This window comes from Trichoplax adhaerens, genomic scaffold (assembly GCF_000150275.1).
Source record: "Trichoplax adhaerens TRIADscaffold_3 genomic scaffold, whole genome shotgun sequence".
In the NCBI taxonomy this organism is placed as follows: domain Eukaryota; kingdom Metazoa; phylum Placozoa; class Uniplacotomia; order Trichoplacea; family Trichoplacidae; genus Trichoplax; species Trichoplax adhaerens.
In genome coordinates, this window is record NW_002060945.1 from 6,845,494 (window position 1) to 6,873,467 (window position 27,974).

General features: G+C 34.0%; 6 protein-coding genes across 6 annotated transcripts; 2 read left to right on the forward strand and 4 right to left on the reverse strand.

The window, feature by feature from the left end:
- Positions 1 to 735: 735 nt before the first annotated feature.
- On the forward strand, positions 736 to 6,561 carry TRIADDRAFT_54751 (uncharacterized protein; the record flags this gene model as incomplete). The annotated part of the gene is made up of 13 exons (XM_002110554.1): positions 736 to 786; positions 1,446 to 1,477; positions 2,038 to 2,193; positions 2,660 to 2,788; positions 2,922 to 2,986; positions 3,142 to 3,320; positions 3,431 to 3,495; positions 3,639 to 3,686; positions 3,777 to 3,915; positions 4,058 to 4,096; positions 4,170 to 4,208; positions 6,187 to 6,253; positions 6,473 to 6,561. 13 exons carry the CDS (start codon positions 736 to 738, stop codon positions 6,559 to 6,561), a joined length of 1,098 nt encoding a protein of 365 aa, XP_002110590.1.
- A 1,370-nt stretch (positions 6,562 to 7,931) lies between these two features.
- TRIADDRAFT_21990 (uncharacterized protein) lies at positions 7,932 to 9,758 on the reverse strand (the record flags this gene model as incomplete). Its single annotated transcript, XM_002111077.1, has 3 exons — positions 7,932 to 7,981; positions 8,591 to 8,718; positions 9,697 to 9,758. The coding sequence occupies 3 exons, from the start codon at positions 9,756 to 9,758 to the stop codon at positions 7,932 to 7,934; spliced, it is 240 nt and encodes a 79-aa protein (XP_002111113.1).
- A 1,953-nt stretch (positions 9,759 to 11,711) lies between these two features.
- TRIADDRAFT_54752 (uncharacterized protein) lies at positions 11,712 to 13,455 on the forward strand (the record flags this gene model as incomplete). The annotated part of the gene is made up of 3 exons (XM_002110555.1): positions 11,712 to 12,650; positions 12,886 to 13,155; positions 13,249 to 13,455. 3 exons carry the CDS (start codon positions 11,712 to 11,714, stop codon positions 13,453 to 13,455), a joined length of 1,416 nt encoding a protein of 471 aa, XP_002110591.1.
- Positions 13,456 to 15,589: 2,134 nt separating this feature from the next.
- Positions 15,590 to 17,032, reverse strand: TRIADDRAFT_54753 (uncharacterized protein; the record flags this gene model as incomplete). The annotated part of the gene is made up of 4 exons (XM_002111078.1): positions 15,590 to 15,760; positions 15,890 to 16,093; positions 16,289 to 16,432; positions 16,868 to 17,032. 4 exons carry the CDS (start codon positions 17,030 to 17,032, stop codon positions 15,590 to 15,592), a joined length of 684 nt encoding a protein of 227 aa, XP_002111114.1.
- A 3,961-nt stretch (positions 17,033 to 20,993) lies between these two features.
- TRIADDRAFT_54754 (uncharacterized protein) lies at positions 20,994 to 23,351 on the reverse strand (the record flags this gene model as incomplete). The annotated part of the gene is made up of 4 exons (XM_002111079.1): positions 20,994 to 21,173; positions 21,554 to 22,441; positions 23,028 to 23,070; positions 23,293 to 23,351. 4 exons carry the CDS (start codon positions 23,349 to 23,351, stop codon positions 20,994 to 20,996), a joined length of 1,170 nt encoding a protein of 389 aa, XP_002111115.1.
- A 1,430-nt stretch (positions 23,352 to 24,781) lies between these two features.
- On the reverse strand, positions 24,782 to 27,974 carry TRIADDRAFT_54755 (uncharacterized protein; the record flags this gene model as incomplete). The annotated part of the gene is made up of 2 exons (XM_002111080.1): positions 24,782 to 26,614; positions 27,924 to 27,974. 2 exons carry the CDS (start codon positions 27,972 to 27,974, stop codon positions 24,782 to 24,784), a joined length of 1,884 nt encoding a protein of 627 aa, XP_002111116.1.

Consider the following 27,974-nt stretch of genomic DNA (forward strand, 5'->3'; position numbering starts at 1 on the left):
AGTCATAGAGAATAATAAATGGACAAATGATACTCGAGTAAGCCTATTACTGTATTTTATGGCATGGATTCAATCGCTACTACTGGACGTATTCAGCTCATAATGTTCACCGGGGTTGCACATCTAGATTTTGAACGATAGTTGACAATCCGTTACTGGTATACGCGTAGAGGATGATGTAGATCAGTTTCTTATGCAGGTATCGATATCATACCAATGTAGTATAATTGAGACTGTATTTGTTGAGAATTATTTGCTGTTAGTGATGTTAATAGAAGATCTAATATTATTTTATTACACTGGCTTAATTCTACAGCTTGTAGTTGTATTTTTATTCATCTGGGATAGTTCGCGCGTTTGAGTTTGATTGAAAATCGATTGCTGGCACTAGCATTGCGATAATTGCTACATTCCTTAACATAGTGTATTAATATTTACTAGAACATTATTCTAATACTATTGGATGTCATCACCATAGTCAGTTGCATGAAGACCCCTTACCATGACAAAGTCACTAATTACAGTAGTAGTGCATTTGGTATGCGATTTTGCAAGCAATGTTACTTTCCATTACAGAAATACAACGGTACTTAATAAACAATGATCTCGATATCTTATGTTAGAAAGTAGCGATAATAATTACCATAACTTAAAGGGCTGTATTAATACAAAACAAATTATAGATAGAGCTAATGTACGAACATATAGCTTATCGTTTAGTCCTAGACTACAGTAATGCATGATCTTACTGTCATAAACTGGATTATGTATGATGATGTTCGTCAGGTTAGCATATCGTCCTAATTAGAATGTCTCATAAACTTTCAATTATACAATTATCTAGATACTGTGGAAAGGAAGAGAAAAATAATGTCTAGCACTGTCAAGAAAAGAAAAATAGCTCCCATATCGTTTAGCGAAAAGGTGGCAAAGAAAGCCTCACTTGACAATGATGGCTGGAATAGAATTTTCCATAATCCAAAGCTACTACTAATTGCTTTGATTGCTTTCCGAGCAGTCAATGCATGCTGTATACAAACTTCTTATGTTCCTGATGAATACTGGCAGAGTTTAGAAGTTGCACACTATCATACGTTTGGATATCCAAGAAGTATTCCATCGTTGAATTAAAGCTTATAATGCTTATGTCTTCGCAGTAATATACATTTTTGCTAGAGACACAGTTACTCTCGAAAAAGTTATCCATTCAAGTAATAAGTACATTACTGGATAGGGTGCTTGGGTCCGGTGCCATAATTTAGTGAATAAATTTAAAATTGCACCATCCTTTGTAAGGGTTATAGTAAAGATAACGTAGTATTTAATGAGTTAAAATTTTTATTCCTTAACTTGTCTTACTTACGGTTATTTATCTTGGGAATGGACGGAGCGTATACGTGGATTTTCGTATCCGATGCTATTTTCCTTTTTATATGAATTATTAGCCTTTCTTAACATCGACCAAGGGTTCATTATGGTGAGTGTGATGTAGGTTTAGAAAATTTTTTGTGTATATTGTGATGTTGCATGTACCAATAACTACAATTTAAATTCGTTGAGACCATGTACTTTAGTTTATCGATTGGTTTTACATGTAATGTGTTATTAACTGTGAGTGCCATTAATAATATAATTTGACATTGCTTACCAACAGATATATTCACCACGCCTTTTACAATCAATATTCGCCGCTGTGGGTGACTTACACATTTACAAACTGGCGGAAATATTTTTTGATAATAGTGCAGCTCGATGGACTGTATCCTATAGAACTATTTCAAATTTAATATCATTCTAACTACATTAAACCAGTCACAACGGTAATTTCTTTTACTCATTTATGAATAGCTATGTTGCTCTTTAATATCCTGGTTTAACTTTTACTGTATCACGCGAACTCTAACCAATTCCTTGGAAACTATAATTACCATTATTGGGTTCTGTTATTGGCCATGGCCTTGGAAAAACGATAAAGAGTAATGATGATTTATTGCAGTTTAAAAACCAATATATTAATTATCTGTATAATGATTATAGGAGTCCTAGTTGTAAAATAGCTCTATCGTTCGCTGCCATTGCTTTCATCGTTAGGCCAACTTCAGCAATAATATGGTTGCCGTTGTGTATATGGCATATGATATGGCATGCTAAAAACATAAGTAAATTTTTAATTGTGGACGTTATACCCATTGCGTAAGTTTATCTATATTCTTTTATCCTACTTAATAATATTAGTTTCCTAAATTTTAACCACATGAAATGCATATACTCAAAATTATATTTGGAAAACGATTCTAGCTCGATCTTTCTCTGCTTGTCATTAATTATTGATTACATATTCTACAAGCAGGTTCGTGACATCATATGGTTAATTTTCGGAGATAACTAATCGTATTTTGTTTCCTCTAATAGCTGCTAATTGGCAGCATTGCGAATACTCCAATAAATTTATCATTTGTTTTTTGGCAGCTTGTGTTTGTTCAATACAACTTCTTGTATTACAACGTCTTTCAAAATATTGGGAAATTCTATGGCAGCAACCCCTGGCACTGGTAACAGTCATATTTCGCAGTGATTGTTAACATTGCTTTCTTATTGCATGTACTTTATGGTTCAAAGCATGTTGGCAAAACAAAATTACTTTATTCTTATATTTTAGGTATTTCAGCCAAGGCTTTTTTGTGGTTGCCGGAACGTTAACAATCCCTTTCATTGGCGGAGTTTTAAAATCTGACGTTCGTCAACGTTTTCTAATTTGGATTATATTGTGGGATATCCTCATACATAGGTATTCAAACTCATAACAACTTTAGGATTTCGAAAATCTTTAATTTATAATCTGTTCATCGTTGGTGTTTCTACTTAATTTCAAAAAATGTTCCGTTAATAGCTTGCGTTGAAAATAAACTCTTGTTTTGCAGTTGTCTCAGCCACAAAGAATTTCGATTTATTCTTTCAATTCTACCGTTTGTACTTTGTTTTTGTGGTAAGTTCCGAATCAATATAGTACTTACTGTGCATCAATTGCTTGATACCTCAATGAAAATCTGCATGCAAAGTAAAAAATTAAGCTATGCTTGATACAGTAGATTTACCACGGTACTGTACACTGATCTATTATATAATAATTATCATCTATAGGATCATATTTGAGCATTATGTGGAAAGTTAAAGACGCGACTGTAACACGCAATCGGCATTCATTTTGGTGGTTTTTTACATTCTTGTTAACAACAAACATCGCTGCAGCGGCATATACAAGTCGTATTCATCAAAAAGGCACAATAGATGCTATTCATCACATTCGAACCATAAGCGAGGTATTCCATGTACTTAGACTAAGCAAATAAATTGTATAATCTATATACTCTATAACTATATGTATTCATATTGAGGCTTACTATTTTAATATTTTGTAAATATGCAATAGAGACATAACACTGATAGATTTTCCGTAATGTTTTTAATGCCTTGCCACTCTACACCGTTCTATTGGTAAGTAAATGGCATGTCAATTATCAGGGACTAATTTAAAGACAGCGCAAAAATTAATTTTTAGCGACTTGGATGTATACGTCAGATTTTTAGTTATTAATAAGATGTTAACTGTTCTTAATAAAATAATCACTTTCATTCAGCTATATTCATAAAAAGATCGAGCTATCGTTCTTAACTTGTCTTCCAAGGTATAATTACAATTGTATTCTGGTTCTCGTTTTTTTTAATTTATAGTATTCTAGAGAAATCTGATTTAAATGTGCTATATTTAATATTAGTAATAGACCTGGATATATTGATGAGGCTGATCGCTTCTTTTTGGAACCTACATCTTGGCTTAATCGAAAGTTTAATAGCTCTGACACGAACAATGTAGTTCCTCCGAATTGCCTTGTATTTTTTGATAACTTAGTTACTGTAAGCTTGAAGATGTGTTATTTGAATTGTTATATAGCAATATGTACTTCAAACCTTGACATCCAATAAGCTAGTCGATTGAGAAATAACGAACAGTGACAGAAAATTCGAATTACTGATTTATTGCTATCTCTAATTCCAGGTCATACAAACATTTTTAGTGAAATATCATTATAAAAAGGTCTGTATTTTTGTTCTGCTTCAATGAAGTATGATGTTACTATCAATCTCTGATTTTCAAACTTCTTATACAGAACAAAAGTTTTTTCCACACCCATTTTCCTGAAGGAAGGGTAGGCTCAAACGTCATCATACATTGTTTAGAATGAAATTAAATATTTTCAGGCAGTTAGATTTATTTGTGCTTGTAAGGATCATCCCCTTGAACACCTTTAATTGTAGTTTCCTGATAATATGATATTTTTGAGTAATACAGCAGATACAGAGGCTGTAGATAGTTTTTAGGCTCTGCTAGACCTTTTCTTATCATAAATCTCCTATACTGTTATATACGAATGATGACATTAATTTCGTACTACATCGACTGATTTGCGTGAAATTTACGCATTCACAACGCAAATCAATCTAAGATTAATAATATTATATTATAACTATTGTATCGTTTAATAATCTATAATCATTTGAAACAGTTGTTTCAAAAAAATCTCTCAGCATTCTAACAATACAATGATTCTGTGAATAACTTCGCAAGCCTAGGTACAACGTTGGATGTCATGTTTGTCTTTTTTATGATTGCAAATATCATAATATTTAAACAAATCAATTGAGATTACAATCGCATTTTAATGATCATTGGATCTGAATAATGTGTATATAATTTGTTCTTCAGATTCGGTACTGAAACATTAAATTTCTTTATCCGTTTCTAAAATTGCTACTATAACCCGTAATAACATATACTGATGTATTATTGACAAAGATGAGATAATAAAACAAAAATGGATATTTTTCTAGAACAAAATTGGCTCCTGGCGAGCGATAGTTACATAGCTACATTGGCAATGCTACTGAATAGGAAGATTAGCTAGCGAATGCAGTATTGTTAAGAAGTAAATCGTTAAAAAATATTAATCGGTTTACCGCTACAGTTGATTTGATTAATATTAACTCAAAGAAATCATTAGGGTTACGCATATAAATTAGCTATCCTTGCATCAATTTTAGAAAATTTACGGATGAAATTTAAATTTCAGGATTGATTCATATCCATAAGATTTATGTACTGTATACGTCAATAAGGTTTGTTCAGCAAATCGATTCCATTCAAATCTCAAATTGGAGCTCATAAATTATCGCAGTATAACCGATCTTTTCTGCAATAGGAAACCTAACGGTGCAGATACGATTCTTCAGCGAATTGTTAAATTTTATACATTCTTCATGCAATCGGTAGATATACACGTAGAAGCATTTATCAGATACGATTGAAGTTGTTAGTAGACGTATCAGCACAATTGTCAAAGTTATTATGTCAGTTGATCAACTTTTACTCGCTTGTCTATCCTATTTCAATTCTTTACTTTACAGAAATACTAAAATTGATCTATTAACCCTTTTAATGTCATAAATTTTATAAATTAGTATGATTATGCCTTACTTTATTTTCACACTATCATCTGTTATAGCAGAAAGTGCAGTGCTACGATCATTTATCTTATCTTTCTACCTCTCTTAACGCAACATCTAGCTATTTCTTGTGATATTTCTACTAAGCAATCAGATTGTCGAAAAGATATAAAAATAAATTCGATATTAAAAGTAATCGTTATTTTAAGATATACGAAATCAACGATTTTTATTACTTAACTAGGTAGAATGATAGGAATTGTATATATTGTAGATGAGAAGACTAAATTTGCTATAAAGGCTAAGAAGTATGAGTATGATTACTTTAAAGGACATGACTATTGTCAAATTTACCTTAATACGGTACTGGCTGCCTACCGTACAACTAGATTGCAAAAGTCAGTTTTAAAAAAAATTTATCAGTGCAGTATACGGGATTATTTGCTCGTAAGGCCTCTGTCTAAGGCAATTAAGAAGCTTAACGAGAAAGAACTTTATTATGAGATGCCTGAGATAAAGTCTTAGTACAACAGGGGCACTTGGTAGAAGGATCGCTCCCTAGAAATTTGTTCTTTATGAAATATTATGTTAAATTCGATATATAAAGTACTCGACTGGTGCAATCGTTGATAATTAGTGTACGTGTGTGGCTTAAAATTGTTGATCAAATTATCTTTTTGCTAGAGATTTTTGACGCTCCTACCCTTGAGAGCAGAAAGAGACCAACCGAGGTATTATGATTTGTTTAAAGGTAAGATGAAATGAAATTAACCGCCTGCTTAACAATTAAATCTATTAGTGTATTAGTAGTCATGCAATGCTTTGATATTGCCGATATAATGATATCGAACAATCATTTTATTGCCGCCATGTATGCAATTTTGTTAAGCCAAACTTCAAAAATAAGCTACTACTGCCTTATCGATGACCATGATTATTCAATATTTACCTTCCATGTTTTATCCGATAGTACTATCGCAGGAGGGCACATTTAGCGGTGCAAACTACTTACTACCAGCATATGGTACCTATAGTCTATCTTCGGAAGTCAGAAAATAGTTTTAGTCCTAAGGAATAGCCTAGCATAAGATCAAGTTGCACACTTGACTACGCGACCTTCTACTGCCAGATTATCTATAGCCTCTCTTTAGCGAGAAAAAAATAATGACTTACACTTAAGCTACAGTGTAGCATAGCATTCAATTAATAACCTGAATTTGCATAATCAAGTAGGGCATTTTTTGTGATCAACAAAATCTCCTTTTGCAGCTTCATAACATACGTACAATACTTGAACTTTTTAAGAATGAAATATTTCTCTATCCAGCTGATTGAAATGAGCAATTTTATAGCGATGCACAATATATAAAGTACTCGTATAAGACCAAGAAATTAATGCTTATAGTAAAGTATTTGGACTTGAGAAAGTAAAATTACTAAACTTTATACGTACTGTATAAAGGTTGGAAATTTATAGGAAATTATCGAACAATATATCTGGCAATGAATCAAAAGATAAATAGCTTAAAGAGTATTTATTCACGAATTAATATAGTATTACCATGTAAATGTGATTATGAATTGTAGTCGAATAATTGCGTTCTTTCCACCATATAAAGTTAGGATCATGCGAGTATGGAAAGGCGGCGCAATCGACTGTTAATTGCTATATGATTATTTCTACAGTGAAGTCTCTCCAAGGATAGATACGAGTATCTTCGTATCTGCATATCCTTCCGTACATTATAATCTCGACATTCGTAAATATCGAGTAGCATCCATACTTTCTTCTATAGTCGTAAAATAGTATAAGGCAATTCAAGAAGCCCGATCAATAGTGACGGTTATTAACATTAACTTATTTTATTAGCTGCATACCCATACAAGCAGTAATAATCATAAGGGTCATTCGAAAATAATTAAATCGTTGACAAATCGACAACAATCACATGTTCGAATGAAAAAATATTGCAGACTATATCCAATGTATAGCTAACCAAGCACAACACAATTCATGATATTACAAGCTACAGGTAACCATAACCTAATTACACAGGTACTAAAATAAGGTTTTATAAATACTTTCAGATTACAGTGCTGTAATGCATAATCATGTTAAAAAGCTACAGTGACACAGTATTTATTGTTCACTGTAGAACTTTAACATTATTGTTAGAATTGAAATTAATATCTTAAGTATCAGATATTGTATGTTCTTGTCTTGATGCCAAATTCATAAATTCGTGATAAAGTTAGCGTCAAGAATTTACATATCAACTTTTGCTATATATAACACACATAAATTTGAAAGATAACCAAATCATCAAGAATGAAGCTGTAGATCTTTCAGTTAAATGTACAGTACATGCTAGTAGTACAGGATTCCAGGTCCTGTAGTGAAATTTCGATTAATATCTACGGCTTCTTATTTAATTGTTGGATATTGATAGAGGCCTTCTGAATAGCAAAACGTGTGGTTCTGTAAATGATAAAGTGTTTTTGATTAATACAATTTGGTATAACCGAAAGAGTTGGAAATAATAGTAATCAAATATATGCAATACGATTTCCAGTTAATATGGCCATGATATTGCTAATGTACAGTACACAACTGGACAGTACATACATGTGGGTTAAAGGTTATTTTACCGCAAGGTATGTTCATAGTTAATAGTCATAATAATTTTAATGTATCCAATTTTGTTATGGGTCACAAAACTTTTCTGGTGATATAATATGTTTTACTTTCATCTGTTCAATTTGATCATGTCTTACCATCGCTGAAATTGTATCTGGTATCGTAATCTTTTCTTTCTTTTATTTGTAGTGCACATATACTATAACTATATCGTAGTCCAAATTCTATCTTGCAACCGTATAAATCAATAAAATTCAATTCATGTAATAAAGCTGCAACTGCACTACTGTGATACCACTTTTGTAATATGCACATACTGCATTGAAGAAAAGCGCTAAACTAAGCAAGGAGATTACTATACACAATGTACCTAATATGATACTATCGTTTGTTGTTTAGTTCAAGATAAAATGATAAAGATACAATATTAGTCTAGTCCAAATACTTTACCTGGGCCATGTTTCATATAATGAATCCAGCCCTTGGATTGCTGAACACCAATACCCCGCCATTCATCTTCAGTCATTAAATGATCCTTGGGTACTTTCTTTGCAATATCCTTTGGCAGGATAACATGTCTATAAAAGATATACATATCGCTAATTGAGAAAGTAGTCTATTATACTTTACAACAAGTCAAGTACTTAAGACGTTTAGTAAGATACGTTCAAGTTATAAGTTGAATTAGTTGATAAGTGAAAGGTGACTATTGGAGTAAGGATGATGAAACTATTGAGTTAGTTCTCTAGGGTAGGTATCGCTTGAGTCTTTTATAGTTGTGGCAAGTTGAAACGTAATCCGTTGCACAACAAGTAAAAACTCGCGATAAGGATTAGGCGGTCGACTGTGTTTAAAAGTGTTATTTTAGAATCGGTCGGTAAGTGAACAAGTTAGCATTCAAGTATTGCACACCAAGTCAAAGATTAGTAGCAAAGATCAGTAAATACATTCAAGTTATTGATCCATTCGCAAGTGAATAAGTGATGATTGAAGTCTATTTGCACAACAAGTCAAAAGTAGCGAGAAAAGATTAATGGATACGTTGAAGTTAGAATCAGCAGACAAGCGAAAAAGTGGCTGTTCAAGTGCTATATTGCCCAAGCTGCACCACGATCGAGCACGATACGAATTAGAACTAGAATCAGTGAAAAAGTAATTCCTTATTGCAAATCTCCAACTACTAAGACTATAAGAGTAGCCATCGATTGGAAATCAAAACAAATCTTCCCTATTAGCAAGTATACTACCACTATTAAGGAGATCAAATTGACGGTGCAACTTTGTTCAGTTTATTCAAATAAAGTTTGGATCCAAGGGTAGAGAGAGAGAGAATTAATTGCTCGCCATCTGCAGGCAATGGCGACTCAATCCAAATCTCATCTGCTCAACCGTCATACAGTGAGATTGACTTGCTGAGGGTCAACTATCGCTTGACGCAAGTGAATTTGTTCAACTGTTCTACCGTCACATGCAATCACGATTGTCATCATTACAAGCGTCATCCTTTCTGGACAGGTGAATTGCAATTTGCAACTGATTGACAACATTTTCCTCACCTGTATTCGAAATTTTCGTCAAAGTATTTATCCGAGTAGATTACGTTCTTGTAAGAAGTCATTTTGATTGCAATTTGAAAATGAATTAGTCTAGGAAATGGATAAGTCGTCTACCAACCAAGGTTAATAATTCTACAATCTTTTTCTCGCCAATTTGGTCCAAAATAATGTAACACACAGGCGAACTAAACTATTTTCTACTTGCTGTAAGGTGACCAGGGTAAGAGTGACACTAGGAGTGAGCAGTTAGCCAAGGGAGCAAACAATTTTCAGTTCCAACCGTCGCGATCAGCCACCACCAGTATGGATACTAGCCCATACACAGCAGTCAGAAGATTGTGTAGCTAAGGTCTTGTTCAATGGATTGCGTCAGCAAAATGACAGGCACAGCACGACCTGTCTTCGCTTCAGCTGCCGTCTGTAGTGTGTGTCTAAACGTTGATGTACTTCAGTCTGATCTATACAAAAAGAATACCTGGTCAGGTCATCCTCCATACGGTAGTGTGACAGTCCAGCAAGGGGCGTGTGACTCTATTTACGTACGGTACAGTCAACCAACCGCGTGAACTGTGACGAGTGAAATTTTCAAATTATGGCGCTATTTTTTCATTGGCTAAGAGTAATTCATCAACCAATGAAACATCATCTTGATCATGCGCATGTTTCCTCTCCATTCATCAACCAACAGGGGAAAGGAAATGTTACAAATGTGAACTGTGATGGTCAAATGGATCACCCCAACTGGACAAGGGCCAAAATACACAATATTCCAATCATACAAACTCATTTCCTTTTATTTTATTGATTTATTCCATACAGTGAAAATGTATTAATCGCATCGTATCTGACAGCAAGTGTTGAGCCAACAAGATTTTTTCTGTATGGAACGATGATCGATATTATTCATGGGTTATTATGTCTAAAAATCTCAATTTTAATAATACACAAATTGTACGTAGGCGAAAGCTACGTCAATAGGATGATCGAAACAAGAATCATACTGTCGTACGATTGAAATAGTCGAGGTTTATCCATAACTTATAAAAGGTATACGCTCACCGAGTATACAGCTTTTAGACTGTAAAAAATAAACGATACCGACATCATCCAGTCATAAGTTTCACAATTTTGTACATGCTACGAGCTTTTATTTATTGCAGTATCATATAGCGTAATTGACGCATGATTATGGAATACAAGTACGATTCTGTTAATGTTTGGCGACTAAAAAAGGACCAAACCTGATCTTTACACCTACGCCATACATACATAATTATCAGAATAAATGTTTGTTGTGTACTGTACACTTCACTGAAACTGTTCTACTGGTGCATTATGCCCTTGTGAACATGTCTAGTAAGAAAAAAAATATGCAAACACGACGATTTTAGTAAAACACTTTCAGAGAAGTATCCAAAAAACATTCATTCAGATGGTTGCATCTGTAAATAAACAATTACTGTCTCCATTCCACAGTAGTACAGTAAAGACCCTCTAGAAACAACCTCATTTCTAGTAGACACAGTACTAGTTACAGGCATCGGCAACGCTTTGCAATGTCTTTAAAATACCATAATAATAATTTCCTTCCACCTCAGGCTTACTGACTAATCCTAGCCGAGGTCATGCAACGCCATCATGTCTGTACGCCTGTACGTCTGTGACAGGCGAATTCAAGTGCCTACGCAGCCGTGTTTTGCAGCTGTGTTTACCATATCGCTGTGGCAACAACTTTCACTCGTTTGTATCCAGGTGCTCTCACACGCCGTTCAGTACAGTACTTAGACTCATCACAATCGCTTCGCAGTAAACTCGCCTAACAAGTCCAATGGAGCCAAAGTACAGTACTGGTACCGATACTTTTGATGACGACGATTTGCTGATGGAAATCGGTCATTCATATTGATTCCAGCGCTAGATTAAACAGCAATTATTAGCCAAGGACTTTTTGACTCCATTTTAATAGACAGCATTAGACTGCATCGTTTTAGCTGTAACCTTCTTAACCGGTAATCATGGCTACCAAACGAATTACACAAGAAACTTTTGACGCCGTAGTCAAGGAAAATATAGATGATTTCGAGATGGATGCGGAAGAGGCTGTAGAGGATGCTATTAAACAGTTTGAATCTCAAGGAGTCAATTTAAGTAATATTATTAAACAAGCAGCAACAGCATCCGATGATCAACAATCTGGATCTGAAGCTCGTCATCCTATTTTAACTGCACTACAACGTATACAAGATAGCTTAAATAATCAACTGCAAGAAAAGAATGATGAAAAATTGCAAGATGCTTGCAAATTATTTCAAGAGCAATCATGCCAAGGGGCTGCTTATCGAAATGTTGCCGCAGCTAACGGCGCTTATTCGATCATGTATAAACTTTGCCAAAGTGTAATCAACAATCCTTCCAGCCTTTCGATAGCCTTGCGTACCATGGCTTCACTTATCGATGGCCAACCAGATTTAATGGATAATGTTGGCATTCAATTAATTATGGAAATTTTAAAGATGCACTTCAATGATTCGTTAATACAGCAAACCGGAATCAACGTTGTTCGCCTTGCGTGTATTATGCATGAAAGCAATCGTCAAAAATTTGTTAGCTGTGACTTAATTGAACACTTAATTTCGGTTTTACGTCATTTTACGGCTCAAATTGCTGTCATTAAAGAAGCATGTTCAACACTCCGTACGTTAACTTTAGATGACGATATAAGAGTGCCCTTTGGCAAGGCTCACGAACATGCTAAAATGATAGCTAGTGAATGTAATGGTCTTGAACTCTTAATCGAAGTCATTAAGTTACATTACCAAGATACAACCATCTATTGTGAAATTTGCTCTACAATTGCTAAATTAGCGGTTAGGAATGAATATTGCCAACAAGTTGTTGATTTAGGCGGATTAAAATTGGTAACACAAGCCCTAGCAGAAAGAATGGATGAATCGGTAGGTGCTAACTAATCGATAGCTTACTCGTATTAGTCCGGAGTTGGCTGTGATGTGCAGTACGGTAACACTAGTAGCAAGGAATTCCGATGGAATAAAGTAATCGTTCTATGATGATAATACTGTAGAATTTTTATATCGTCTACAGTATATACTATATGAAGTATCTCGCAGTATTGTATATAGACTCTATTATGTTACTCTGATAAATTGATTATTGAACTAAATACTGTAGATGATTGCCGCAAGATCATGTTTTCTACTTCGTGCAATCTCTGGCAATGACGATGTCAAGATCGCAATAGTAAATTCTAGCTGCGTATCGTTAATAATAGCCGCTATGGATAGGCATCCTAAACATATGCATATTGCAGAGCAAGCCTGTGCAGTTTTCGCATCACTTGCATTGAGACATCCGCAACACTGTGCAGAGATTATATCATGTGGTGGTGCTGATTTCATTTTAAAAGCTATGAAAATTCATGAAGATGTAGAAAGCGTACAGGTTAATATAAATAAAAAATTCTTCTCTTGTCGCATATGTCCTATTGCTATTTGAAAAAAATAAGCTTCATGTGCTCTTGATTTCACACGATAGAAACAAGGATGCTTAGCTATTCGTAACATAGTGGCAAGATCTAGGGAATATTGCAATACTTTTCTAGAAGCTGGAGCTGAAGCCATTATCCGACAAGCCAGACGAAAGCATAAAAGTTGTGACGATGAGGCGAAAGCGGCATTGCGAGATTTAGAATGTGCGGTACAATTAAAGGAATTATGGACTGGATTGCCAACTAATGGATAATTGAATATCTTGGCCAACTCTAATTTCCATACAAATAGCGACGTTTCCTTTTTCGTAAATAGCATATCTCGCATAGTTTTATTGCCACCAAAAAATATTTAATATATAGTGTATCAGTACTGTAAAATCTTTTTTTAGATCTTTGCATATAAGTACCTTAATTATAGCTATCGTTTGTAAAATTTAAATGGTTATCAATCTACGGAGGTAATGAACGACTTCAATTCTTACACTTTTACCTATGAAAACATTTCTACGGTAATCTTGGCAATCTAAATTATAACTTCAATAGCCCTTCTCGAGTTTACCTATCCGAGTGTTATTGTATATAGCTAGAAATAGTTCCTTTTATTGACTCTTGAATTTGTAATGATATACTATATGTGGAACATAAAGGTATATTTGTTTTATTATCAAGTGCGGATAAAATTTTCGTTCCAACATGGATAATTGCTTTCCAGTATAGTGTTACAGAATAGTGTTGACAGTATGTTAAAATTTAGTCCTGTATACGCGAAAATTTTCGTAGATCGCAAATTGCAGGCATTAATTATTCAATTTGTATATTGCATAATTTATGCTTCCAATAATTCAGTAGAATTTAAGATTATTGTTAGTAATAGAAATCTACTGTAATCTAGAATAATTGATTTATCTGTAAAAATAAAATTTCAGCGTTAACAAATACTGAGTTTATTTAAATTTTGCAAATCGAGTAATAATTTGCTTTATAAATCCTGTACAAGAGTCTATTAATTCATAGAAAAACAATGCCTATTTTGCGTATTGACATGCGTACATTCAAATGACGGTTTCTAGCATGCTGACGTGGATATACGAGTATGTGATGAATTATTCCCGTTGAAATTATTTATTGTATAAATAATTACACAATCAAGCATCAGTATATAACGCTGGTAGTTCTTGTAGGAAAACGACTTAAAACCAATCATCCTATTCGCCCATATATTATAACAATATATGGATATGGTATAATACTGTATATCGGTAAATATTTATATAAATAAGACGAGAAAGAGTTTGAGCCATAGAACACTTCTTTGGCTATAATGGGTAACAAATTAGCTCTTGTCGTAATCAGGGCGATTAGGAAGTATTTCATTAGAATAATCATAGCCTGAATATTCAATCATCAGGTTTGTTAATGATTAGTTCTCCTTCTATTTAGGTCATGCTTGTACGCATAAACGATCATCCCATAAAGTGTACACGTACAAATAAATTACTACATGCATACGCGCATATACATCGGGAATTATTAAAAAAATATGCTATATACGCGTATGTGTACAAATAAACGCTACAGTATACAATCATGCCAACTGCTTCGATGAAGGCTTCGTTTTCAGTGCGCAATCTGCATAATGGAGGGAACATGATCTTCCCCTATAATAGTGCAGTATAAATACAATCTTATTATCCAGATGCCCATCTTTTTTCTCTTTTACCACAGATTTCAATTGTCAAGGTTTTGGTATGGCATTGCACATTGAATCATAATAAAGTAACTATAATAACAGTGCATTTACGAGAAGAGCACAAGAAGCACATTCCACTAGGAATAGTTGATTATAGACGTTTGAAAATTGGCGTGCTATGAAGTGAACTGTTATATTTTGTTATGGCAAAGTACTTCGTTATAATTATTAAAAGTCACATTAGACGATGGCTAACCTTAGTCAAAGGAGCAGTTTATCTAATATCGGACAATATTACGCTTGGATGAAAAGCCAATCCAAATTAATGCAACAAAATACATTGATAAAATAACGATGAAGATGTATCTAACGTAGAAAGGTCGGGCTACAGTACATCGGCCATTGCTGTAAATGACAGAATATTTAATTTAGTCGAATTTCCTTCACTAAAAGAATGAAATCATGTAAATGCAAATGTATACAACTTGCCTTGGACTACTTGCAGCGGGATAAATTAATAAAAATTTGACCTTTAAGCAATCGTTATCCTGAACTATCACATATTTTTCAGTACCACTCCTACGTCACACAGTAAGCAGCAATCACAATTTACATTTAATACTTGACTAAATCTTTTGATGTATAATTTACAAATAAAATAACTCTAAATAGTCTCCACCAAATTTAAACAGCAATTACTTATTTTGATTTGCAAGAATTCGAGGATGCTTTATAACTTCACAAACAGCAACACATGAGATAGATTTGGCAATCATGCTTTTATCCCATGTAGAACCGGTCGTAGAGAAATTTAAGGAAACATCCAAATCAGTTGATAAATAAGTTCCTTCACCAAATAATGATCTCTATCGCATAAGAATGGCAACTTTATTAATATTGATAGACAGTAGGATCAGCGATATCTCATACAAAAAGTTACAGTTCTTTTTTTACTTCTGATCGTGACTCGTATACAAATTGCAATTTCAACTTACATTATTTAAATGTGATAAAAGACCAACATGTAGAATGGAGAAGAAATTTTCGACACCACTGCCATGAAATCCATAAAAAGAACCATACTGGCTCTTAAGTTCGTCAAAACGACTGCTAGAACTTTTTCCTTTATAGATTATATCAAAAATTAAGCTAGGGCGGGTACCATTACGAAAGCCAGTTGCGGTTAGAAGCTCTTCCAACTGGGCAGTACGAATATACGAGCCAATAAGAAAAGAATTATACGTATATAATTATCAAATAATTATTAACGGCTAAAACATAGATAGCATCGCCCAGTTATACATATCATGCACTGCTAGTAAGGACTGCTTATAGAGAATTCTTCTTGATTTACGGTAAATATTGTACAGTATTTTGGTAAGGATATGACTAACCTTAGTATTGGGTAAGATCTTTAGGTGTACGAAAGTGCTATCTTCAACTAGTAGCCATTCTAAAAGCTCAATAGAATGAGCCGATAGACGAGTTTCTTCCTGAAGTAGTTCGCCAATGCCTGGGATTTGACGAAATGATTCTCTCTACATTTATGAAGATGTAGTATACGTACTTTAGTTTAGCAAATGTTGATCTTACATTTTACAAATGTCATAACATGAACGAGGCAGAAAGTTACTAGTGGATAATGCGATTTTGTTGATAATTAATTATTATCTTACGTACTCTACTTGTATTGAAGTGATTAACTTATCCTTTTATACGAATTTGCAGGTCATTAAATCTTAAGAGGTAAAGTATTGTTGTACGTGGTAAGCGATCACTATTAATGTCATCAGTGTCTCTGACTTCAAATCAGCCTATTGAGATTTGCTACCCCATTCAAGGCTTGAAATAATTTGTTGCGACTACAATATTTTGCGTTGATTAAAACTAATTTTATTGTTGTAATAACTGCAAGTATTTAAATGTAGTCTGTAATAGGATAAGTAGTAGAGTGATTACAATTCCGTACTTACCAATGAATCGATCTGTTTCTCCCCAAACCTGATGTAAGTTTGTGGGAAAGGACGTAAAACGCTGTCAAAACGAAAACTTCTTAATGCTGCACTAAAAAGACTGATCTTGAGGTCAGTAGCCAATCTGTCTCTCTCAATGGTCAAGCGTAACTTAGTCCTCAACATGTCGTCGTTATTGCATTTGTAGATCAAATTCAAGGAGACTACTAGGTTTGTTGTTCATACTCCAAATATATCGATCGAGGAGATTTACAAGGGCATTTCTCTCTCTTTTCTCTCCTACACTGATTGAAATGCTTTTAATCTACAACGATACCTTTCAATGCTCTCTAAATCCTCTAGATAATTGTAATTTGTTAACAAACGCGATAAAAGAACTAGACTGAGCTGATAGTATTTGACAGATCGATTAAATTGCTCGTTCAATATTATTGCTGTGTTTACTACTGTAGTTGGACACTGATAAAATCTCTTTTCCTCCACTATGATACTTGTGAGTCTGCTAAGTGCTAAATAATACTGGAGATCATCTGTTCACACAACTGATAAAAACAGCCAAACTTATCGAAAATACAGTAGAGCAGTTTTAGAAGGTTAGATAATAATATTGATTAGCTAATTGAAGCTGATAAGATTTCTCCTTATCTATTTCTACCCTATATTAAGCACTTTGAAATCAACTCAGTACTCAAGATAATCAGTTAATACAATCGATCAAAACAACTAGAGTGAAGTTATCAGAGATAGAGTAATTTCGATAATTTCAGATAGCATTTGCTGTGGAATTGTCAATAAATCATCATTGAAAGTTGTTGCTGAATAGCATCGTCAGGCAGTCCGTTCAGTAAAAGCTTTGCAAACATCTAGTCTGCTAGGACAATCTTTTATATATATTGTACGTATACTGAAACAAAAGTATCACGAGCAGGGTGTAGGACTCGTTTTGAGTAGAAGTGTTACTATTCTGGCACAGAGCAGACTGAGACTGATAGAATGCTATAGCAAAAACTCTCATCACCAAGTTTTACTATGGGCATATTGCTGGCCTAAAGTATATACCATACTCTAGTCCAGTTGTGCACTGGCACTGGATGTTACCACATCATGATATGACATTATATTGCTACAATTCATACCAGGCACTTTGCATTTTTAATTTCTTTCCCTTGTTCATACACTACGATAGAAAAGGTGTTTACTTTATACTTTATTATACTGTATAGAGCCATTTGCTACTAGTAACTCCGGAGCAAAGGTTGGTCGAGCTAACTCCTAATACAACTCGTGTTTCCAATTACAGCATTTTCTATAGTATGCTTTTACGATTATAGCACTGTTCTATACTGTACAGAACTATAGAGTCTATAGACACATTGGTAGGCTACACCACTCCACTATTGTTGCTGTACTAGCCGGCGAGTAAAGCTGTTAACACATCTTGTCTACCATCAAAATCGAGGAGCAATTCGTTTATTGACTATAATTTATCTGCTATATCATCAGCCAAGCACGCAAAAGCAATGATTCGAGCTCCAATAAGGTTAAACTTTGGTCAGGTCATTTTTGCTATGGTCCTTGGTGTAGTCAGTGGAATCTACATCTTTAAACCGATGCTTCAACAGCAGCTTCTGAATGAATTAACTGAAAAAGAATTAAACCAAAGTCATCAAGATCGCAAAAACAACGAGCCCAAGCAATCAGCACTGACTGATGTAAAACAAGATGAGGAAGTGTAATAGCAATGATTTCAGTAGATGAGATGCGGTTAACAAATGTTAAGGATATTATTGCTTTTAAATGCTTATTGATTGAGCACATAACGCAAATATTGTACAGCCGGCTGCATGGAAAAGAAGAAACTAACAAAGTAGATTATGGTGTGCTTCTGCCTTCCACTGTGCAAAATTGTACGGATCTTTATGTAATGGTCAATACATACCTAGCATGATGTGTGCTTAACCAGCTAATGGCAACTGACATTTTAATCCAGACAGGAAGAAATTAAGATTTTAAAGATTATAGAATGTTATAGTGTAATGTACGAGTCTAAATATCTGCAGCAAAAACAAACGTGCGTGCAGCATAAAACACTGGTGTGCAGTCGAGATTGCATCAAGACCAAAGCTTGATTAATCATCTATTTGCAAGTACAGTATGGGGCTATACGGAGCACTTGTAATAAGAGACTAATTTTAAGTATTTTACCTTACGTAGTATACAGTATATCTTCAACTTTTCATGCTAGTGGTTAGCGATTCCATTCCTACTTATTTAACTAGTCTTTGTCATTGCATAATCATAATAACTGCCTACTCAATGCCATGAACTTCTAGATCTCTAAGTCCATGTCAATGAATAGTAATGCGTAGTGCAGTAATTTTATATTCCGTGTCAATAGAAGATTTTAAATTGGAGCTAAAGCAATTTTGGAAATTATGACATCTCAGTTTAGAAAATCAAGCTTGACCTTAATATGTGTCTCTGATGGATCGTGATTACGATCTCGCTTGTCTTGGCATTCGATATTCATAGTTTTACTAGTTTTGGCAATCTTGTTATCAATGTTATTTTATTCAGATCTCACTTTACTTCAATATACATTTCGTTATTTATTATGGGATGCAAAAGGTCTAATTATTCTCTTGCAGTGTCAACCTGCTCGAAATTGTCCTACCGTACGAGCATATTGTATGTTGCAGTGTGAAATGCAGTCATATGCATTAGATGGTATGTTATCATAGCCATTGCATAAAGCATAGTGTCGAATAGATGATAGAACTATACTTACTATCAGCGTTGTTCACAATTAAATGTTTAATGTTATGCTAAAATGGCCTAATCATAACATAATGTTATAAAATCTTATATATAGTGTACAAACATGAACTACTAGATGCTAGTCCACGGTACAAGTCAGTACATTGTAGGCCATAACAAACGCCATATAGCTACAGGACGCAGGCAGAAGGATATAAGAATGAATTATGGATAATAATGATGTGCTGGTATTGGAAAGCAAATAAAATTTGATGATAAAAGATTTTATTAATTATACACCATGATATAATAAATGAATAAAAACGTGTATTATCATGCAATCTTGACATTTGCTTACAACAAATTGTGCTGGAGATTGCAAATTATGGTTATTATACAGTCATTTTGAAGATGTTGGGCTTAAAATGCAAGTGCAAGTAAGGTATCCTGGATGAGATACAAGATATTCTTACCTGAACCTTATCACCTAAACTTTTTAAAATTATAAAATGATCAAAGCCCGTATTTCAATTACAGTTAACCTTATACGGAAGACAAAGAGCCATAGTTTCATAGTGATGTACCAAGACAAAGTAAATCATGACCTAAACCTTACATATATTTAAGACATTACAGTGCTATCAAGAGTTAAGGGAATACTTTAATATTATCGATGATATAATAAGCAAATCCTTCAAAGTAAAACAATTGCAAGCTATCTCTCAGCCAATTAATAGTAGAATATGATTTCTTCGTTTGTCGATCAGAATACAGTATATTCTCATGCTTGTTAACCACAGCGAATTCATTCGAAACCAATAATTGGATAACTTAGAGCTCTTTTGAACCGCATCATTCTTATTTATCTTTTCATCTACTACCTGCTTCTTTTCATACATCCGAGCTAACCGAGCGTTATCAGTATGTCTATTGGCAGGAATAAAGTTTTAGATGGTTCTAGTTGAATATTGTTTTATTATTTTTCTTTTCATCTGTTAACACATTTGTAGTATTTTTACTCTTTCCCATTAGCCTACCTAACCTAAATGTATCCTCATACCCATTCCTTTTTCAGGAAATGGATTCTCTATTCCTTTTGAATCTACTTGCGTCCCATCTCCTTTCTTTCTACCCACTACTCAACTCGCCGTTTTCTTGCTCTTTTCGGATATCCATATCAATCAAGATTGATCGGTATGTTTCTTTTCAGTTCAAAAAATCCCTAGATAATGCGTCTTTCTTGTGGATCTTATCTAGATCGATCTTCTTTCACTTTTACCAGTATGTCTATTTTCAGAGGTTGAATGCTTCAATAATTGGATATCCTTTTGGATCGCCTCTATCGCTTGTCCTTCCATTTATTTATTACTCAGCTCCATGGACTACTAGATGCACCTAGTAGTCCATGCCAGTTTATTATATTCTTACTCTTTCCAGACATCCATGTTAACAAGGTCTTTGCAGCGTATCCAGTTGTCCGAAATCCGCTATTAGAACATTCGGAGTTATTTTTGGTTCCTTTTTTGTTGTTTTCCTTTCTGCCTGTTACCTAATTCATAAAATTCTTGCTTGTTCCAGTTATCTACTCTAGCCAAGACTTATTAACACATCTACGGATTGCAGTAAAATGAATCGACATTCTACTGTATTATATCAATGTAGCCATACGTATAAAATTATACGTTATAATATAGATGTAATAACAGATGCATTTATTCTGTTCCGTCAGACAGTAGAATCCTCTTCTATATCTCTGTAGCCTTCTACCTGTATACTGTGTTCTCATTTTCTGATAGACCTGCTTCATATTCTCCTATCACCCTTATCATTTGTCGTTACCGTTTGTTTCTTTAAAAGTTTCTTACACAGACTACGCTGTATACTATGTACAGAACCTTCAACTTTAGCCTGAATAAGTAGTTTACTTACCTCTTCAGTTAGCTTAGATAATTCATTGTTCATGAATGCAACCCACTGTTGAGTGGCAAGGTTGTATTTAGTCTTATTGTAATAATTTGTGTCTGTAAATCCTTGCAAAAGTGCGCTGCACTTGTTTAATGGGTCATGGCTAACTTCATGTCTTAGACATTCCAAGTATTTTTTTGTATTAGAAATTAACTCAGATAAATGTTTCTGTAAAAGTAACTTACTAGCAACACCATTATCACTCGGTTTGTCCATGTTATGGGTGTCGTTTTCGCATTTTAATGACGTCTTATTAGCAACAATATGCTTAGAAGATCCTTGAAGCATAGGAAACACAATCATGATATATATACCAAATAAGCAGACAATCACAGCTACAATAATGTAGCTTGAAGGTGCTAGTAACATTTTCTTGTGCTCAGCGGTAACGACTTTTTTATTTTGATTGATTGATTCAGTTAGAGCAGACTTGCTAGAAACAATACCACTCGATTCCGTTATTTCGCTATCATACAAAAAATCAGAACCTGCCTCCTTTACATCCGGTTCGATCTGGTTACTTAATGTTATATCATTATCGGTAGATAATTCTACAGCCTCGTCTGGTTGAACGATAATCGTAGACCCATTCTCGGATTTATTATTAGAAATTGCAAAAGCTTCGATTTGACGGCATTGCATATCTTGGTCTACATCGGCGAGGGTACCGCTATCCACTAAGCAATAACTACCTGCATCACTGATTATAGCGTCAGCTTTATTATCAGCGTCGAGTATAGTATTCATGATATCGCCGTTGAAAATATTGCGCCCATCTAAACTACTATGACTTTTCAAGACAATATAGTCACTTGTATCTAATGATGTATCCACGTCCGAATCAACTTGGCCCTAATAAAAATTAAAATTAGAATACTTAGCGTCATTATCGTTTAGTAATTTACACTATGTTTACACGTCAAAATCTAAAGTACAGTACATATACGCGTATAGTTTAACACATAATCCGCAAAGTAACGGAGAAATGATCAGAGGGTTTTAAAATAAAACAGACAAGCAATCATAACCACTGAAATTAGGAACGTGGCAAGCTCTTGTCAGCCAAAACTGAAGTAAAATTGATATCAAGATCAAAGTAATAATTAATTATTATTGGAGATGATGATCAATCGCTGAATTTATTTGTAAGGCAATTTTAACTATCAATCGGATGAGAGAGATATCGCTATCCATGATAATAATGTACTGTACAATGTACGCGTCCTTTTTAACTGATCATAATCATCAATAAGTTTTAACATATAAAATGACTAGCTAGAAAGAGAAGCAATTTGATTTCTCCAAGTCATTGCTACTGTTTACTGACAAGCGGATCAGACGGTAATATCATCCACGATATACATACAGTAGGTCATTTTCTGGCATTGAGATTTTCCCTTGACTAATATCATTACATTTAGCCAGAGGAGGATCTCACCATTGCAATACCAAACATGTCCTTGTTACAGATCATGAACGTGCTATGGTACAAAATAATTCAGCTAGAAAGGAGAAGTGATTTGATCTTTTCATTCCTGACAAACAGATCGCATTATTATGACTGTGGTCACTGTGATGACTGTAAATAACATTTCTACCATACTTAAGAAGGAAAACTTAACGACTGATTCCTAATAACCTGACAATGAAACTACGTACTGTCATAATTATTAATATACTAATAGAACCCACGCTTGTTATACTTCGAGTATTGCATTATATCCGCTGTCATGAAAACTAATTTGATCTCGCCGCGCGCCATGGCTGACAAACAGAGTACATACCATAAAATTGTATCAATTCTTATTAATTACAATCGGTAAAAAGTAAAGGTTTAAAGCAGTTAATCTCGATAATAGGACAATAAACTACATAAAGTAGATCTTTACGGAATCATTTCGATCTCCAGTTCTATCCTTCATTATGCCTAGGTAATCGACTACCACCCGCATGGTTAATTCAAAAAGTATATAATCATTATTCAACTATACTGGATTGGAAACTGGACGTTAGGCGTGAAATTAGGTTTTACGCTTCTTTACAACATCAATAAACCCTAACAAAACCTACAAAATTGTTGCCGTCTTCCTTTAGGATCCTCAGATCGGAGGTAGCATTCATGATCGATAATTCACAACACACGCCGTTTTAAAATTGATAGCAAATTTTCCTACAATCAAGTCCTGCACGAAATAATAGATGATGATGTGTGTGTAGAGTGTAAAAACGGATGCAAACACTTATCAGATATGCGCATATTGCCAATATAAATAAAAGCCGTAATTAATATTAATTACCATAACATATATAGCTAACAATAGCTGCACGGCGTTACTAGTGCGAAAAATAAATACATAATTAAAAGTACTATACTATGGAATAACTTTTTAAATATCGAGGCTTTGGCCATTCTAAAGTCGACGATGACCTTCCACATTGGCAGTTTCACACATTAAAGTAATTTTTTAATTGTTAATTTCTATCTGCTTCGATTTTATAGCCCTCTTATACGAAACCTTCTTTTCTTTTATAATAATATAAAAAATAAAGAATTAATTAAAAAGCCCAACCGGTACTGGTACTTTACTTTGATTCTATAGCTGTCACATACAGGTTAATTTTTCGTCACTAATAGAAGATAAATAAATGATGGTCCAAACTTGATCTTTAAGCTGAATACTAAACTAAAAACTTATAAGCAAATAAAATTTGATAATAAAAGATTTTATTATACATCACGATGTAATAAGTCAATGAAAATATAAAATGTATATTATCATGCAATCTTGACATTTATTTATAACAAATCGTGCTAGAGATTGCAAATTATGGTTACTATACAGCCATTTTGAAGATGTTAAGCTGAAAATATAAGTGCAAATATCAGGTATCCCCGATGCGATACAGGATACTATTACCTAAACCTTATCACCTTAATATTTTAAATTTATAAAATGATCAAAATATCATTCGCTGCAGTCCGCTGTATTTCAATTACAGTTAACTTTTATACGGAAGATAAAGAGCCATACGATTCGCAAAAATGTACCATAACAAAGTAAATCATTACCTAAACCTTACATATACAGTATTGAAGACATTGCAATGCTAACAAGACTTAAAGGAATACTTTAATATTATTGGAGGTGTAATAAACAAATCCTTCAAAGTAAAACTATTGCAAGCTATTTGTCAGCCGCGTCGAAATATTTTTTTGCTGCCTTCTTTGGCCTTATTGAAGATCCGATTAATAGAAGAATATGCTTTCTTCATTTGTCGATTATAATATATTCCCATGTTTCTTAACCACAGTGAATTCCTGGGAAACCAATGGTTGGATAACGTTGAGCTCTTTTGAGCCGCACCATTCTTGTCCGTCTTTTCATCTACTACCCACTTCTTCTCAAGTATCTGTGCTAGCCGAGCTTCGTCAGTATGTCCATTTGCAGGAAATGAAGTTTTAGGCGATTTTGGCTCTGATTTCTCTTGAATATTGTTTTTATTAGTTTTCTTTTCATCTGTTAATTTAGTTTTCTTTTCATCTGTTAATTCAGTTTTCTTTTCATCTGTTAATATATTTGTAGTATCTTTACTCTTTCCCATTAGCCAACTCAACCTAAACTTATCGGCATACCCCATTCCCTTCTTTCTACCCATTACCCAGCTTGTCGCTTTCTTGCTTTTTTTGGATATCCATGTCAACCAGGATTGAGAAGTGTGTTTATTTTCAGCTAAAAAATCCCTAGATGATTCGTCCTTCTTATGTATCTTATCTGCATCGATCTTCCTTTCACTTTTATCAGCAGGTCTATTTTCAGGGGTGGAATGCTTCGATAATTGGCTATCTTTTTGAATTGTCTCTTTATAGCTAGATGGACTACTAGATGCACCTAGTGGTCCACGCCAGTTTATAATATTCTTACTCTTTTCAGATATCCATGTTAACCAGGTCTTTGTAGCGGATCCAGTTCTCCGCAACCAGCTGTTGTTATTAGGTTCTGTGTTATTTTTGATTCCATTTTTGTTGTTTTCCTTTGTACCTGTTACCCAACTCATAAAATTCTTGCTTGTTCCAGTTATCCATTCTAGCCAAGTCTTATCAGCACATTTTCTTTCAACTTTAGCCTGAATAAGTAGTTTGTTTACTCCTTTAGTTAGTTTAGATAATTCATTCTCTATGGAAGCAATCCACTTTTGAGTGGCAAGGTTGTATTTAGTCTTATTGTAATAATTTGTGTCTGCAAATTTTTGCAATAGTGCGTTGCACTTGTTTAATGGGTCATTGCCAACTTCATGCCTTAGACATTCCACGTATTCATTTATATTATAGATTAACACAGAAAAATGTTTTTGTAAGAATACCTCATTAGTAACACAAATATCGCTCGGTTTTTCCACGTTGTGGGTGTCGTTTTCGCATTTTAATGACATCTCATTGGCAATAATATGCTTAGAAGATCCTTGAAACATAGGAAACATAATCATCATGCTAATCAAGCAGACAATCACAGCAATAATGGTGTAGCTTGAAGGTGCTAGTAACTCTTTCTTGCACCCAATAGTAACGACTTTTTTATTTTGATTGATTGATTCAATTAGGGCAGACTTGTTAGGAATAATGCCACTCGGTTCCGTCATTTCGCTTTCAGACAAAAAGTTAGAATCTGCCTCCATCACATCCGGTACAATCTGGTTAACTGATGTTGTATCATTATCGGTAGTTAATTCTACAGCCTCGTCTGCCTGAGCAATAATCGTAGACTCATTTTTCTCAGATTTATTATCAGAATTTAAGGAAGCTTCGATTTGACTGCATTGCGTATCTTGGTCTACATCGGTGAGGGTGCTGTCATCCACTAAGCAATAACTATCTGCATCACTGATTATAGCTTTATCGTCAGTATTGAGTAAAAAATGAGTGATGTCGCTACTGGAAATGTTAGGGCTATCTAAGCTACTTTGCGTGTTTAAAACAAAATAGCCACTTATATCTGATGATGAGTCCACGTCCGAATCAATTGGATCCTAATAAGATCAAAATTTAAAAAAGAGAACTTAGCTTCATTATCGATTAGTAATTTACGCTACGTTTACATATAGAAATCTAAAAGTGCAACATGTATACGCGCATAGTTGAACACCGAAGGACAAACAACATCGACAACGCTGAGCAAAATACCGATAATCCCCAAACGAACAGGGAAATGATCAGAGGATTTTTAAAATAAAGCAGACAAACAATCATAACCACTGAAACTAGAAACATGGCAAGCTCTTGTCAGCCGAAACTGAAGTAAAATTGATATCCTGATCAAAATAATAATTAATTGTTACAGGAGATGATGATCAATTGCTGATCTTATTCGTAGGGTAATTTTAACTATCAACCAGATAAGAGGGGTATCATTATCCATTACAATAGTTAAAATATAATATACTGTACAATGTGCATGTCCTTTTTAACTGATCATCAATAAGTTTTAAGTTTTAATCTACAAAATGACTAGTTAAAAAGAGAACTAATTTGATTCCTTGATATCATTGGTGCTGTCTGCTGACAAGCGGATCAGACAGTAGCATCATCTACAATATAATGTACATTTATTATACGTATAGTAGGCATTTTCTGGAATTGAGATTTTCCCTCGACTAATATAACTATAATTAACCTAAGAAGAAGGATCCCACCATTCATTGCAACATCATACGAGTCCATGTCCTTCTTGCAGATCATGAACATGCTATCGTATAAAATGAGTCTGCTAGAAAGGAGAAGTGATTCGATCTTTCTATTCCTGACAAGCTAAGTGCATTACTACTACTGTGGTCACTGTGATGGCTGTCGAAAGTATTTCTACAATACGTAGAAAGGAAAGACTTAACGATGGATTCGCAATAATCTGATAGTAAATTACGTACCGTAAATTATAATATACTAGTAGAACCAATGCTCGTTATACTTTGCGTACTGCATTATATCTGCTTGTGACAAAAATTAATTTAATCTCTTCGCGCCAGGACTAACAAGGAGAGTTGCATACAAATATATTAATTCTTAATTGCTAGTTACTGTAGTTACAATCGGTAAAAAACAAAGATTTAAACAGTTAATTTCAATAATATGACAATAAACTATATAACGTAGATCTTTATGGAATCATTTCGATCTCTAGTTCTATTCTTCATTTTGCCTACGCAATCGACTACCATCAGCAAGGTTAATCCCAAATGTATGCAATCATTTTTCAACTGTACCGCATTTGGAATTGAATATTAGGTGTTAAACTAGTTTTTTGACTTCTTTACAACATCAATCAATCCTAATAAAACTTACAAAATTGTTGTCATCTTCCTTTAGCCCCTTCACATCGTGAGTAACACTCAT